Genomic DNA, 12649 nt, shown 5'->3' with positions numbered 1-12649 from the left:
TGCTGCATGTCCCTGCCCCTGTGACATCGAGGCAGGAGGGAATGTGTCAGGACTTCAGTTAATCACACTTATTGTGTGGCATATTAGCATGAGCTGTCACTGGGGACTGTGTTAATGCACCCGGCTGAGCCTGGGCAAGGACACAGCCCTTCTGTGGTCCCTGTTAAAGGAGCTGTAATTTCCGACACAGGAACAAAATAAAGAGGCAATAATATCTTTAATTGCTGGGCTGAGGCTTGTGAGAACCTGCTTGTCAGGACATGAAGGGCCATGTTCACTTTCAGAGGATGCTATGGGGAGGTTTAGTTTCTTCCATTAACTTGCTGCTTTTAAAAACTTCATAAATTTTTTTGAAAGTAGCAGAATAGGCTGAAGGAGATGGCGAGAAGTTACCTGGTCCTTTTGCCCACGAGTCACTTGCATCACTGTAGTGAAGACTTTTTTTTTTTTTTGTCTAATTGTTATTAGATTTAAAGATTAGATTAGATTAGATTGAAAAACAATTTCAATATTTTATCAGTTTCCACCTTAAACTGGATTTTGGTGAAATTGTGAATTATAAGAGGGAGTAAATCACAGCAGTTTCTATCTTATAAGGAATTTATATACTCTATAAACTTTCTGTAATGTTCAGCACATCACTTGCAAATCAGGTACAGAGCTGTTACTGAAAGCTGTGTGTGCACAGAGCCAGCCAGCAATTCCCGCTCTGTGTCCTAAATTAATGGGTGGTCACGTGCCAGCAGGCTCTGGAGCAAGTGCTATTTCTTAGCTACCTTTTTTTCCCTCTAATTTATTGAGAGAGAGTTTGTCTTTTATATCAGGGCATCAGAAATACAGAGCATCAGCAGAAGGGAGCATAGGGAGATGCTAAAGGCTTGTACCTTCCCAAACTCCTCCTAGTGCTGACAGCCAATTTAGATGCTTGTGATGATTTTCTCAGCAATCTCTTGTCTTGTGTATTTTGATCAGTGCTTGATGCAGTTAATACCAACTTGACATTTGAAATATCAGCTGGAATGAGTGTTCCCTTGAAATGAATACCAGCAATTCGTTCTCTCCTTAGCTCTGGTGCAGGCTGGCTTCTGACTCACAGACCCCTTACCCTGTTGTAGTGTTCATTCAGGTTTAGGAGGTGATTGTTACAACAAGGAAAGTTCTAGGTTTTATTTGAAAGAAATATTTTAAGGAATTTTAAGCACTAAAGTGCAGTGATGGCAATGAAAGAGCTCAATACTGGCCTGATTCTTACCTCTTGCTAGAAGTCAGAGACATTTTGTTGAATGAAGTTGTCAAAACAGTGGTAGAGAAGAAACTTGCACTGAATTTTGTCAAAGAAAATTCTCATGCCATCTCTAACTATCAGATGGTCAAAATGGCAAATCCATTTCAGCAGAGCATATACTGCCTTCCTTGGACCGATGGCACTGCTAAGTGCAGCTAAAATTAAGGTGGGATGGCTTTTATCATTGTATGCCTAAAATTTGTTTTGATTAATATGTAGTCATGGCCATATGGAAAGAGAATTAGTTTTTTGAAACTATTCTGGATGAACTTGGAACCAGAACTTGGGGGGCTGGAATTGGATGATCTCTAAGGTATTTTCCAATTCAGGCTATTCTATGATTCTATGAATATCTGCAAAAAAACGAATTAAAGTCAGTATTACTTGTTATCCTATTTGTTATCCTTTGTCTTCAGCTCAAAAAGAAGCTGTCAGTCCACACCCAGTGTGCTCAGAGGTGACTTTTTTTTTTTTCTCCTCTAAAGTTTTCAATAGACCATGAATTTTCATTGATGGCACTTGACTGTTACTGTCATAGCAGAAATACAAACAGCAAATGCCTGAGGAAAACTGTGCAGCTTTACAGCAACAAAAAAAATATTGTTTGCACTTTTAAAATATCATGAGAGATTTATCAGTGCATTGATTGGTCAAAGTGGTAAATGAGAAGCTGTGGAATAGCCTAGGGTTTGCCTGCTTTCCCCTTGGAGGAGAGCTGCTATCAACCTGCAGTGGAGCTTTTTGGGACACCAGGGTGTGCAGGACTTTTATTCAGAGGTGTGCTTGCTGTCTGGAGTGCTGAAAGAGTCCACTGGGCCACTGCAGGCACAGATGAAGTCTGATTTGAGTGCTGAGCGGAAAAGAAAATCGATTGAATGGTTGACATTGATTCTTCAAAATCAGCCAGTAAGGGTTGGCTTTTATCTTTGAGCTGGCACATGTGTTATGGATGCAGGTTCATGCTTGTTAGATAATCACCGTGTTTTGTTTCAAACTCACAGCAGAAAATGTCTGTTCACAAATGAAAGCCTTTCCAAAGAGGCTGCTGCAAAGCTGCTGGTGTTTAACCTGAGAAGAAGCAGATGCTATTTCATTTCCAATGTAGATTGGGCTGGGTGAGAGCACTACAGAGCCGTCATATCATGTGGAGCTTTGGTTGTCTGGTTTTGGTCCTGTGTAAATACAGCCCTTCAAACAGCTCATGTTCTATCTTAAAACTCTTGTGAGTGTGGGGCTGAAACTGATCTGTGAGCTGTCTGTAAAATCTTGAGGGTCTTGGCGTGGCCAGGAGAGGGAAGGCTGCTGTGCTCTGTTTCCAAAGCACCTCTTGTGAGACAAGATGTTGAGGCTTAGCTGGCTACAAATGCTCATAACAATCTGCAGCTGAAAGCCTGAGCTGTGGAATGGCTTGTATGGAAATCATACTTTTCTGAATTGGCCATTATGAATTCTTGCATGTGGGATGTTTTGTTTTAGGGAACTAGCAGAGTGAGTAACACAAGTTTTCAAACAGCCCAGCCCTGTTCCCAGCCTTCCCTGGTGTTTCTACAATTGTAAGCCCTGGGTAGGCTTTGTTAGTGCTTGAATCAGTGGTGAGAGAAGTACAGTATGGAAAAAAAAACCTTTGCTGGAAACTGGAACTTTAATTTTTACAGCACAGGACATCAGGGTGTTATTCAGACTTTAATTTGATGTACCAAACCTGGTGTGTGTTGACCCTGCTTGGGTTCTACCTTTCTGAGGCTATAAACACGCTGGGATAAAGATTCATCATCTATCCCATCCATAAGATATGGGATAATATAAGTTAATATATTGAGTTAATATAAAGAGAAAATTTACCTGGCTATAAATTGCCATAATAGATAAGCCTGGGGATGGATGTTTTTGTGAAGTAATTAGTAGTAAAATATTTAACTCTTCATATTTAAGCATATGTTGATATATTGTGCTGACAACTGAAGCAGGTACAGACCTTCAGCAGTGTTTGGATGCAGTGAGCTCCAGTGTTTTCCCTGCAACAGGTTCAACCTGTGTTACTGAAAAGTAATTATTTCTATATGATCCTGTTTTCACAGACTCACCACTTATATAGGTGCCATAGGGAAGGATTAATGACAACTGAATAGTTTGTGGTGCAAAAACCAACCCAGAGAGGGGTGAGGGTTGTCTCAATCAGGGTGATCCATGTTTGAAAACAGGAAAACGTGCTTTAGGCACAGTTTACATAAACTAACGGTGTCAAATTGCAAATATGTCATTTAAACTTGGAAAAATGGGCTGTGTGTTTAAAACATTGCATGAACTGCCTAAATATTGAGGTAATTTTGAGGTCATGTCTAATAAATATTCATTGCCAAGTAATTTGGGAAAAAAAAGGATAACTAACTCAAGGAAATGTAAATGGAAGTTCAAGGCTTTATGCAGAATTCTGGATCTTGGTGAATGGCTTTAAAGGAAATGCCTCTGAAATGTAGTGCCATTAAGTGTTTGCCTTTGCCAGTGGTTGGGTTGTTTTAATTAAAAAGGTGAAAGCTCTGTGTAAACAAACACTTGTGTTTGAAATGGATTTTATTGGTGTCACTTGGTTATATACATTTCACGGTCTGCTGATGCAACAAGTGCCTGCTTTTTAAAGACAGCATGCAGACAAAAAAATTACTCCAATTACTTTATTTGTTGGGTTTTGAGTGACACAACTCAAGGGCTGCCAAGCAAAGGGATGCACAGCTCCTGGGAAGTCTGAGCAAGCACCTCTTCCCCACACCCATGGACAGGAACACAGTTGTGACTCGTGGAACTCATGTCCTGGCTGCTCACAGATGTGATAAATGTGCATTTTATCAAGTGAACTCCAGGCTGAAGACCTTGATTCTTGTTCCTCATCAGGACAGAGTGTTGGTGAGCTTCTTAGCTTCAGCATGGCATTTCTCTCCAAACAAAACCATTTTTGCTATAACTGTGGAAACTGAACAATGTTTTGCCTGAGGCTGGTGCAAATCTGTCTTCCCATGATGGGCCAGCACCACACAGTAGCATTTCTCTGTTTTCCCTTAGCTTTGCAGTGTAGGCAAGGCATGACTGTTTGTCTTTTTCCTTCTAATTGAAAAACGTCCTGATGGTTTTTGATAGTTGCCAAAACATGTTAGCCTGAACTTTTGCAGTCACTCAGTTATCAATTAAGTATTGGTACTATAGAATTAATTAGTTGTGGCTGAAATGAATTTGCTGTGTTCTTGTCCAGCTCATGATCAACTTTGAAATCCAGAAATGGAGCTCCAGTATGGATCATCTTAGTGTTGAATGTGACTGTGTGCATTTTGGTGTATTATTCTCAGATTCCTGTAATCTGGCAGTTTGTATTTTATTTTCTGCAGTACGCTCTGCATTTCCATTTATTTGGAAGCATCCAGCTCAACTTTGCTTGCTAAGTCATTCAGATGCCTACAAAATGGAAGAGTTGAGTGCTGCCTACCTATTTCTACAACAAAAACTGGGGGAAGCAATGGCTTATGGCTGTGAGCAGTTGGCATTTTGACCACTGAGGTATACAATGAGTTATATGAAGTCTTAAAACAAAATACCTCCACAACCAAACAAACCCAGCTCCATGCATCTGTAATAAGTCTCTCCAACTCTCATTTTCTTTATTTGCCCTTAGACTGACATTGTTGTCAAGCTCTAATGGAGGAGGGGAAATCTAGCAGCTTTAAAATCACACACTGCTGTCTGCTGTGTGACCTTTTTCCAGTTGATGGTTCAATTTATTTAGGTGATAAAGAAAACACTGAGGCATGTGAAGTCTATCTTCTTGACAGATCTGAGCTTACTGAAACTTTTTCCTCATCCTTTTCTCCTTCCCCACATTCACGGTCAGCTTTTTGTTTTTATAAAGTGATCCATATATTTTTCTTTGAGATTTAAATGCTTTCTAATCTTTTCAAGGTTTACAGAACCGCACCTGGCTGCTGAGGGTATGGAAAGGCAGATGGAATGATACTTGTGGAGATGTCCTGAGAGAGATGTTTGCCTTTTGTGCCAAGTGGTGCATGGTGTATGCAAAAAGCTTGGTGTGTAAAGTGTGAGGGCTTGGTCAGGTGGATGAGGTGATTTTTCTAAATACCATTAAATGTGGTAAAAGGGGAAATATCTAAATACTGGTGAGCCACAATAGCTGATAGACCTCATCTAGTGGGTAAGCATCCCTGCCCATGGCAAGAGGTTAGAAATAGATGATCTTTAAGGTCCCTTTCAACCCAAACTATGCTTTGACATAGATTTCTGGTAGAACTTGATGAGACTTTTTTCCTGAAATTATGATTAAAACTTTGAAGATTGCTGCTTAAAGTGTTTGTTATTGTTTCATATTCAGCAGTGATTCATGTGAGACTCTATTTCAATATTAAATTTCATCTGTCAGTAAAAAATACTTATTGAAACAGACCTGTCTTAACTTCTGTTCTTACTGGAAGGACACTAAACATTGCAGAGTTGTAAACCAGATTGCTGGTGGTTTGCAGCTACCATGAAGTCAGATTGCTTCAAATCTTTCTTCCCCAGTTCCAAGAAATCTTGAGAGTTGAAGGTTCTGTTACCTGTCAGGAATTTGCATTGAAATGCCAGCATTTCCTAAGACATTGTGTGAGTGCTGGTATCAAACTCTCTGAATTATTTTGGAACAATCCTATTCTTTAACTCTCTCTTTTCAACTTGCTTAATCTGAAACATCTCCCTTGCCCCAAGAGCAAAAACTCCTGAGCAATGTCAGAGCTGCATATCATGGGTTTTCTCTATCAGTAATATGTTAAATGAAAGGTGCATTAGTAGGATTTTTATTGAGTATCCTGTTGGAATAAGTAGATTCTGTCATGCACCACTGACTCATTTCAATTGGAATACCACAGTTCAGTAAAAGAAAATAATTGAGTCATGGGTTTCTTACTTAAAGTGTGTCTGATATCATCTTTTGCAATAAAATTTTATGAGGGTGAAATGAATTTAGAGAGCTGATTTAATATGGACAGCTCTTTTCCTCTTGTGTCGGGGTGGTTCTCTGAGCTTAAGAAGAAAATAGCAGTTTTGAAAATATTCCCAAAAGATAAGCATTATTGAATTAGAAGTATCAATATCTATAGTTAGATCTTTTCTCCTGAGTTTTGCAATGCTGTCTGCTGAGCAGACAGTCTGTTGGATAAGCACACCCTGGTTTGCTTCAGATAATTTTATCTGTGTTGGCTCAAACCTAATTTAAATTTTTAAGTGAAGCTGGGTTTTACATATATATATATATATATATATATACGTGTGTGTGTGTGTGTGTATAGGTTTTTGTGGTTTTTTTGGGGGTTTTTTGGGGGGGGAGGGATTTGGGTTGGTTTTTTTTGGTTTTTTTGTTTTTTTAAAACCTGTCCTAACCTGAATTAGGAAAACTTTCTCCATCCTGCTGTCTGGACAGATGAGTGCCACTCAGAGCTTCCAGAGGACAAAAGCTAATAAGCAGCTGAGAGCAGTGACCTCTCAGTCAGACTGCATTTTTCAGGATGGGAACTGGGACCACCTGAGACTTTACAGAGAGGTCCATGGCCTCATGCAGTCCTGTGTGAAACAGCAGGACATGACTGATGTAAAAATGCCAACAAATGTCCCCAGCATTCCCATGTACTTTTGTGCCAGTGAAATGGCATTTTTGCCAGTGTAATGGTTTGAGAGAAGGCACGCATGACTAAAATAAATGGTAATGGCAGAAAAGCATTTTCTCCCTGATACCTGAAATCTTAACAGGAATTTAAGACTTGGTTTGAAGAAAAAGCCAGAACAAAACAGAAAAAAATCACCCTAAACCAAAACCCAAGACAAAACACACAACCTAAAAATTAATTTGTAGATTTTTTGTTAAATTTGCCTCTGGGGTCTCTTCTGGATGGTGGCTGAGAATCTCTGTACGGCCCTGAACTAATAATTCCTAATATCAATGCTAATAACAAAATGAAGTGCCCACACCAGGTGGGACTTTACAGAAACAACCCAGACCTGGGCTGCCTTTTCTGGGTTGGTTTGTTGTGACCCAGGAGCAGCTGTGGGGAGGGAGCCCCAGTGCCAGTGGCACTGAGTGAGGACCTGGTGTAAAAGCTGCTCGTGGTTTACACTGGTGTGACACCAGACAAGCAGGGCTGCTGCAGCCTCTCAGCACAGGGGTGTAAACACACCCCCACCCGTGTGTGGAATGTAGATGGTGGTGGTGTTAGATCTCACTACTGCCCTACATTTGCAGCCCGTGTTCTAGTCTGGATTAGCCAGACTGTGATGGTTATATTGTCCAGTGGTTTTCTCTCCGGTGTCATTCTGCTGCAGGAAGTTCAGGTCCTGTTTGTGAGGCTCTCTATGGCCCGAGAGGAATTTTGGCAGAAAGGGGATTGACCTGAAAGAGCAACAAAGGCTGCAAGGGAGAGGAGCTTGACTTGGGACCTGCATAAAGGATCTCAAACAGTGCAAGGGGTGTTGGAAGCAAAGCAGAGCCTGGCTTTGCATCACTGAAGCCACAAGAGTTTTGAGGAGCTGGTTTTAATCTTTTCATTTCCTTGCTCCTTGGTATTGTTTCTCTCCCCTGATCCCTCTGTTACAAAGCAGAGACTGTCTTGGCATCAGTGTGCATCTTCCAGTGATTTCTGGGAGCTTTGGATTAAGGCTTTTATGAGGAATTTGGAGCTCAGCTGTGCATTACCAGCACATTTTCCTGAATTGAGCTGACTCCACTGCATGTGTGACTTGGGTCAAGTTTGACAGGAAGCTGCAGCCCTGGAAGCAGGATGGGTGCAGGAATCCTACCGAGCTGCTTGAGCACACCAGTGTGAACCAGAAAAGCTGCAGAAAAACAAGAGATCTCTGCACTAGGAGGCAAAGAGGGGATCAGGACACGGCTGCAATTGTGGAGGATAAAAATGAAACTTCGAAGTTAAAAATTCTTCTTGGGTTATTGCTTTGTTTTTTTTCCTCCTTCTTTCTAGGTTTGAATATTTTTCTTCTTCCCCCACTGCACTCATCTTTTTCCCTGCAGCTCCCAGAGCAGGTTCCTGCTCCATTCCTCCAGGGCAGAGGGAAAACTCCTGCAATTCCAAGCTGCAGAGGTAAACACTTGCTACTCTGCCCTGGAGACTTGAGATGCTACTAGCAGTTAAAGACAGTGAGCAGCTCCCCACTAGTCTAAATAATTGCAGAATAATCACTGCCCCTTTCCTTATCCCAGAGGAAGCGGAATTTCAGCAAAGTAGCATTGAGTTTTTTCTAATGTTTGCTTCTCCTGTTGGTCCCTAGGAGTTCCTAAAACTACTCCAAGAACCTCTCCTCTTGTCTTCCCAGGGAAAAAAACCTTTCATTTCCAGCAGCGTCCATCCTGTTTGACAGCAAGTTCAGCTCAGCCTGGGGACTTTGATCTGCATTGTTCTGGCCAGTCTTGTCCTATTTGTTTAGAATTGCATTCATCCTTGTTTACAAGGGCTCATAAATGATACCATTTCCTCCAGGAATCTGGGTATTGATGTTAATGTTGTATCAGAAGACAGTGCTATGTGCTTTCCACCTTTTAAAAATTACATTTGGATGAAGATACAACATAAACTTACATTTTTCGTTTTTTACGAAAGAAATATGGAAGTAGCTGCAGTATAAAATAGGGGTAATAATTCTTCTGCCCCTCAAGTGAGGGCTGTAGAGTTTCCTGAGAGGGGTTGAGAAATGCAAGTTATCGTTACTGGATTTCCTCTTCCTGTGCAGACACAGCGTTTGGCTGACATGCTGTGAAATGTGTACCAGTCATCAATGTGATTTCAGCTTCAAGGGTCGTTCTGAAATTCCTTTTTTCAGCTGTTCTGGAAAAAAAAAATATAAAATACAGAGACCATTGACACCAGAAGGATCTGTCCTGACAGTGTTCTTTGCATTTTATTTAGAGCCTTTGCAAAGAGGCTCCTGAAATATTAATGACTTTCTGCTTTCTGCTTTGTGAGACATCACATTGCGGTGGTGCAGGCTCTATATCCTCTCTGGGTTCTCAAAACACACGTGCTTTAGAGGCCTTTTATATATTTTAATACAAAGTGGGTGGTTGAGTGGTCCACGTTCTCCCAGAGGAGCCAAAACTCACTTCATGGATCAAGAAAATAAAGGGCTGTAAGACAATTTACCATTCAGGCTATTGTGGAGGAGGGTGATTTAAGATGTTGTAGTGGCTTGGAATAAAGGAAAACCCAAAGCAGTGATTGAAAGGCTTGAAATGACTGAGTTAATGTGACAACTCTCCTTCCCTCAGTTGGGTCTGCTGCAGGGGTGATTGTGCACAGTTAATGTCTGTGGAGCTCAGTGGTACCTGTTTGCAGGACTTGCTCTGAAATTAAGAGTGAGACATCATTTATTTAATAGAGACCATTAAAGAAGGACTTTCTGATGAAGCAAGTTAGGTGTTAAACACTTTTCAGGTGAACCATTTACTTATGTAATTATCTCTCGTTAACATTACAATAAATGTTTCTCCGGGGAGTTTAGCCAATCATGAAATGCAATTAATTTTCAAATACTCTTCAGCAACAATTGAGACACTGGAGACCGAAATCCCTAGTCAGTGTGTACGTTTTTAAACTTCCCTGCTGAAGGGAAGCAGCTTTCAGCTCAGCTGATTATGGAGTTGTTAAACTGTCGGATTTTTAAGTGTTTAATTTGGGCCTGTCACAAGTGTGGAGTGCTGGGCTCAATACCGAGGTTGTGTAAGCCTGGTATCTCCCCTTAGTTTCCAGAGCACTGAGGAGGTTCAGGATGCTGTTCTTGAACTTAAGCCCAGCACTGGGTGAGGATGAAGGAATTAAAATGCTCTTGGTTTCTGTCTGGGATTCCAATTGCTGTGTGATACTGGCTGGGGCTCGTAGCTGTGTTGCTGTTTGTAAAATGGGAGTAACACAAATCTGGTGTCTCTAAGGTGTACATGGAGCTGTGTAAGTGGAAAGGACTGGTTGGTGATTGTATCATCTGTGGACAGCATCGTCCTGCTTAAGGTTATTTAATTCACTTTCTAACCAAAATGTTGTTACACTCACTTTTGTTCCAAGTCTTCCTAGTGCACTGATAAATTAATCTGTGGAATTCCGCCTTCAACAACTACTTGGTCCAACAGCTTAGAAAGCTTTTCAAGAATGGATGAATTTACCACAGCTTTCAGTTTCCAGATGAATTGCTGGTGTGGCTGAAGTAGGGATCTCTATTTGAACGGGGCTGGATTTTTAAATGGGAGAAGGAGCAAAGTGATGTTGTTATCCCTCACCTATGCCAAGCAGACCTGGTTCTGCAGCTGGCTCTGGTTTTTCTGCTGTTAAGCCTTGGACCCCAGTGCAGATAGTGTTCCAGCCACTCTGGATTGCAGGGGACAGATGGGCTGGGGTAGAGAAGGGCTTACAGCTGGCTGTGGAGGCTTCCAGCCCCAGGCGTTTGCAGATCCCAGGCAGTGGAACCTGCAAATCTCACATATTTAGAGGCTGAAGAAGAGGAAGAGCTTTTATCCTTTCATGCTTGCAAAATCCAATGTAGGAAAGCTCTTGCCACTGATACTGTCTCTTCATAGCAAACAAATAAAACCACTTCGGTTGAATCTGTGCCTTTTCCTGAGGCTTTCTCCTCAGCTGGGGTAAAGAGGAAAGAAGGCTTTATTTACAGATGTTGCTTTCAGAATGAGCCTAGCACTGTGATATTATCTGTAAATACATCTTTGGGCATCAGACATCTTTCCATTTATTCAGAAACAGGAGATAAAGACTGTCTGACATGGGAATGAATTCCTACACTCCTTTTTGTTGCCTCAGACTACATACGCAGTTTAAAATGAGTCTGAATCTGCTGTTATATCACCCTGTTGCTTCCAGCAGAATACTTGTATTTTTTTTTTTTTGACCTACAAATCTTGGTCCTCACTGTTTACACTGACCTGTAAACATAAGAGACCAGAATGCTCTGTGTTTTCTGCCTTGTTCCTGGATGTGTCTTTGAGACTGAACCTAGTGGGATTTGGGTCTGAGTTCCTGGAGCTGTTTGGATGTTCCCTGTAAATACAGGGCAGCCTATGGGTTTCAGCAGCGTGGATTTTCTAAGCACCTACACACAGATCACAGTCAGATCATTATGTTGATCTAAACCATTTTGTAATCCTCTACAATCTGGGTTTAGAGACTGTTATTAGTGTCACAAATAAAAGCTTGTGACTTCTTTAGTTCTCGGGATAAAAGAAGCCATGTACTTTCAGGGAATTACATATTAAAATTAAAGCAACATAAACATGTGGGAATTTGAGGATAGTTATCCTACTTTTCAAGACTGAGCCCTGAGTTCATATGATTGCAAGAGAGAAATTGGTTAATTTTTATTTCATAATTGACCATATACTGATAAAGCAGAACTAAACCAGGAGGACAAGGCATGAAAGAGTCTTTTAAAATTTTTCTTTTTCAGTAACTTGAAGCTTTAAATGTGGCTCAAAGAAGTGTATTCTATTTGGGTTTTTCTTTCTGTTTTTTTTTTAATGGAACATGGAGGAAGGAAAGCCCTTTTTGCTCAGATAGGTCACAGATTTAGAAAGGGTTAGAAAGGTACTTAAGGTTAGAAAGGTTCTATTTTCTCACAAACTGTTCCCTAAGCTCATGAAAAGCCTCTTCAAAACGATCCCGACAGAAAGTGATTTCAGCTCTTGTTACATTCCTGTGTGTAATGGATATCTTGCAGCTCCCAGCCTCCATCCTGGGAGGGGAAGCAGGGAGGCTGTGGGGAGGACAGCAGACATGTGTGTGATGGACCCAGCTCGGGGCTCTGCGGGTGCCTGGGTGTTTCCCCTGCCCAGCATCCCGCTGCTCACATCCCGGGGCTCTGCGGGTGCCTGGGTGTTTCCCCTGCCCAGCATCCCAGTGCTCACATCCCGGGGCTCTGCGGGTGCCTGGGTGCTTCCCCTGCCCAGCATCCCGCTGCTCACATCCCGCTTCCCGCAGGTACCTGAAGGAGTTCCGCACGGAGCAGTGCCCGCTCTTCGTGCAGCACAAGTGCACTCAGCACCGGCCCTACACCTGCTTCCACTGGCACTTTGTCAACCAGCGCCGGCGCAGGTCCATCCGCCGCCGCGACGGGACCTTCAACTACAGCCCTGATATTTACTGCACCAAGTATGACGAGACCACGGGAATCTGCCCGGAAGGAGATGAGTGAGTAAAGGCTGCACCCTGCTTTTCAGGCATTAGGCTTTTGGGATCAGGCCAGGTGATGATTCCTGCTGGTTCTTGCAGAGATGAGGCAAGTCAGCAGTAAAGCAGCTTTGTCACATACGTAACATGAGACCAGATG

The 12649-nt window shown here is 41.9% G+C and overlaps 1 protein-coding gene across 19 annotated transcripts in view; it reads left to right on the top strand.

The window, feature by feature from the left end:
- The window catches only part of UNK (unk zinc finger), a 41137-nt gene that overhangs the window by 6190 nt on the left and 22298 nt on the right, over window positions 1–12649 (top strand). For all 19 annotated transcript variants that reach the window (XM_086856740.1, XM_086856734.1, XM_086856737.1 and 16 more), the window contains exon 2: window positions 12301–12510. In XM_086856740.1, the coding sequence (XP_086712866.1) occupies window positions 12301–12510 (210 nt within the window). The remainder of the gene's footprint in view (window positions 1–12300; window positions 12511–12649) is intronic.

This window comes from Cyanistes caeruleus, chromosome 19 (genome assembly GCF_971803275.1).
Source record: "Cyanistes caeruleus chromosome 19, bCyaCae1.hap1.1, whole genome shotgun sequence".
Classification (NCBI taxonomy): domain Eukaryota; kingdom Metazoa; phylum Chordata; class Aves; order Passeriformes; family Paridae; genus Cyanistes; species Cyanistes caeruleus.
Note: the sequence above shows the minus strand (reverse complement) of the source record. Positions and strands in the feature narration are given on the sequence as shown.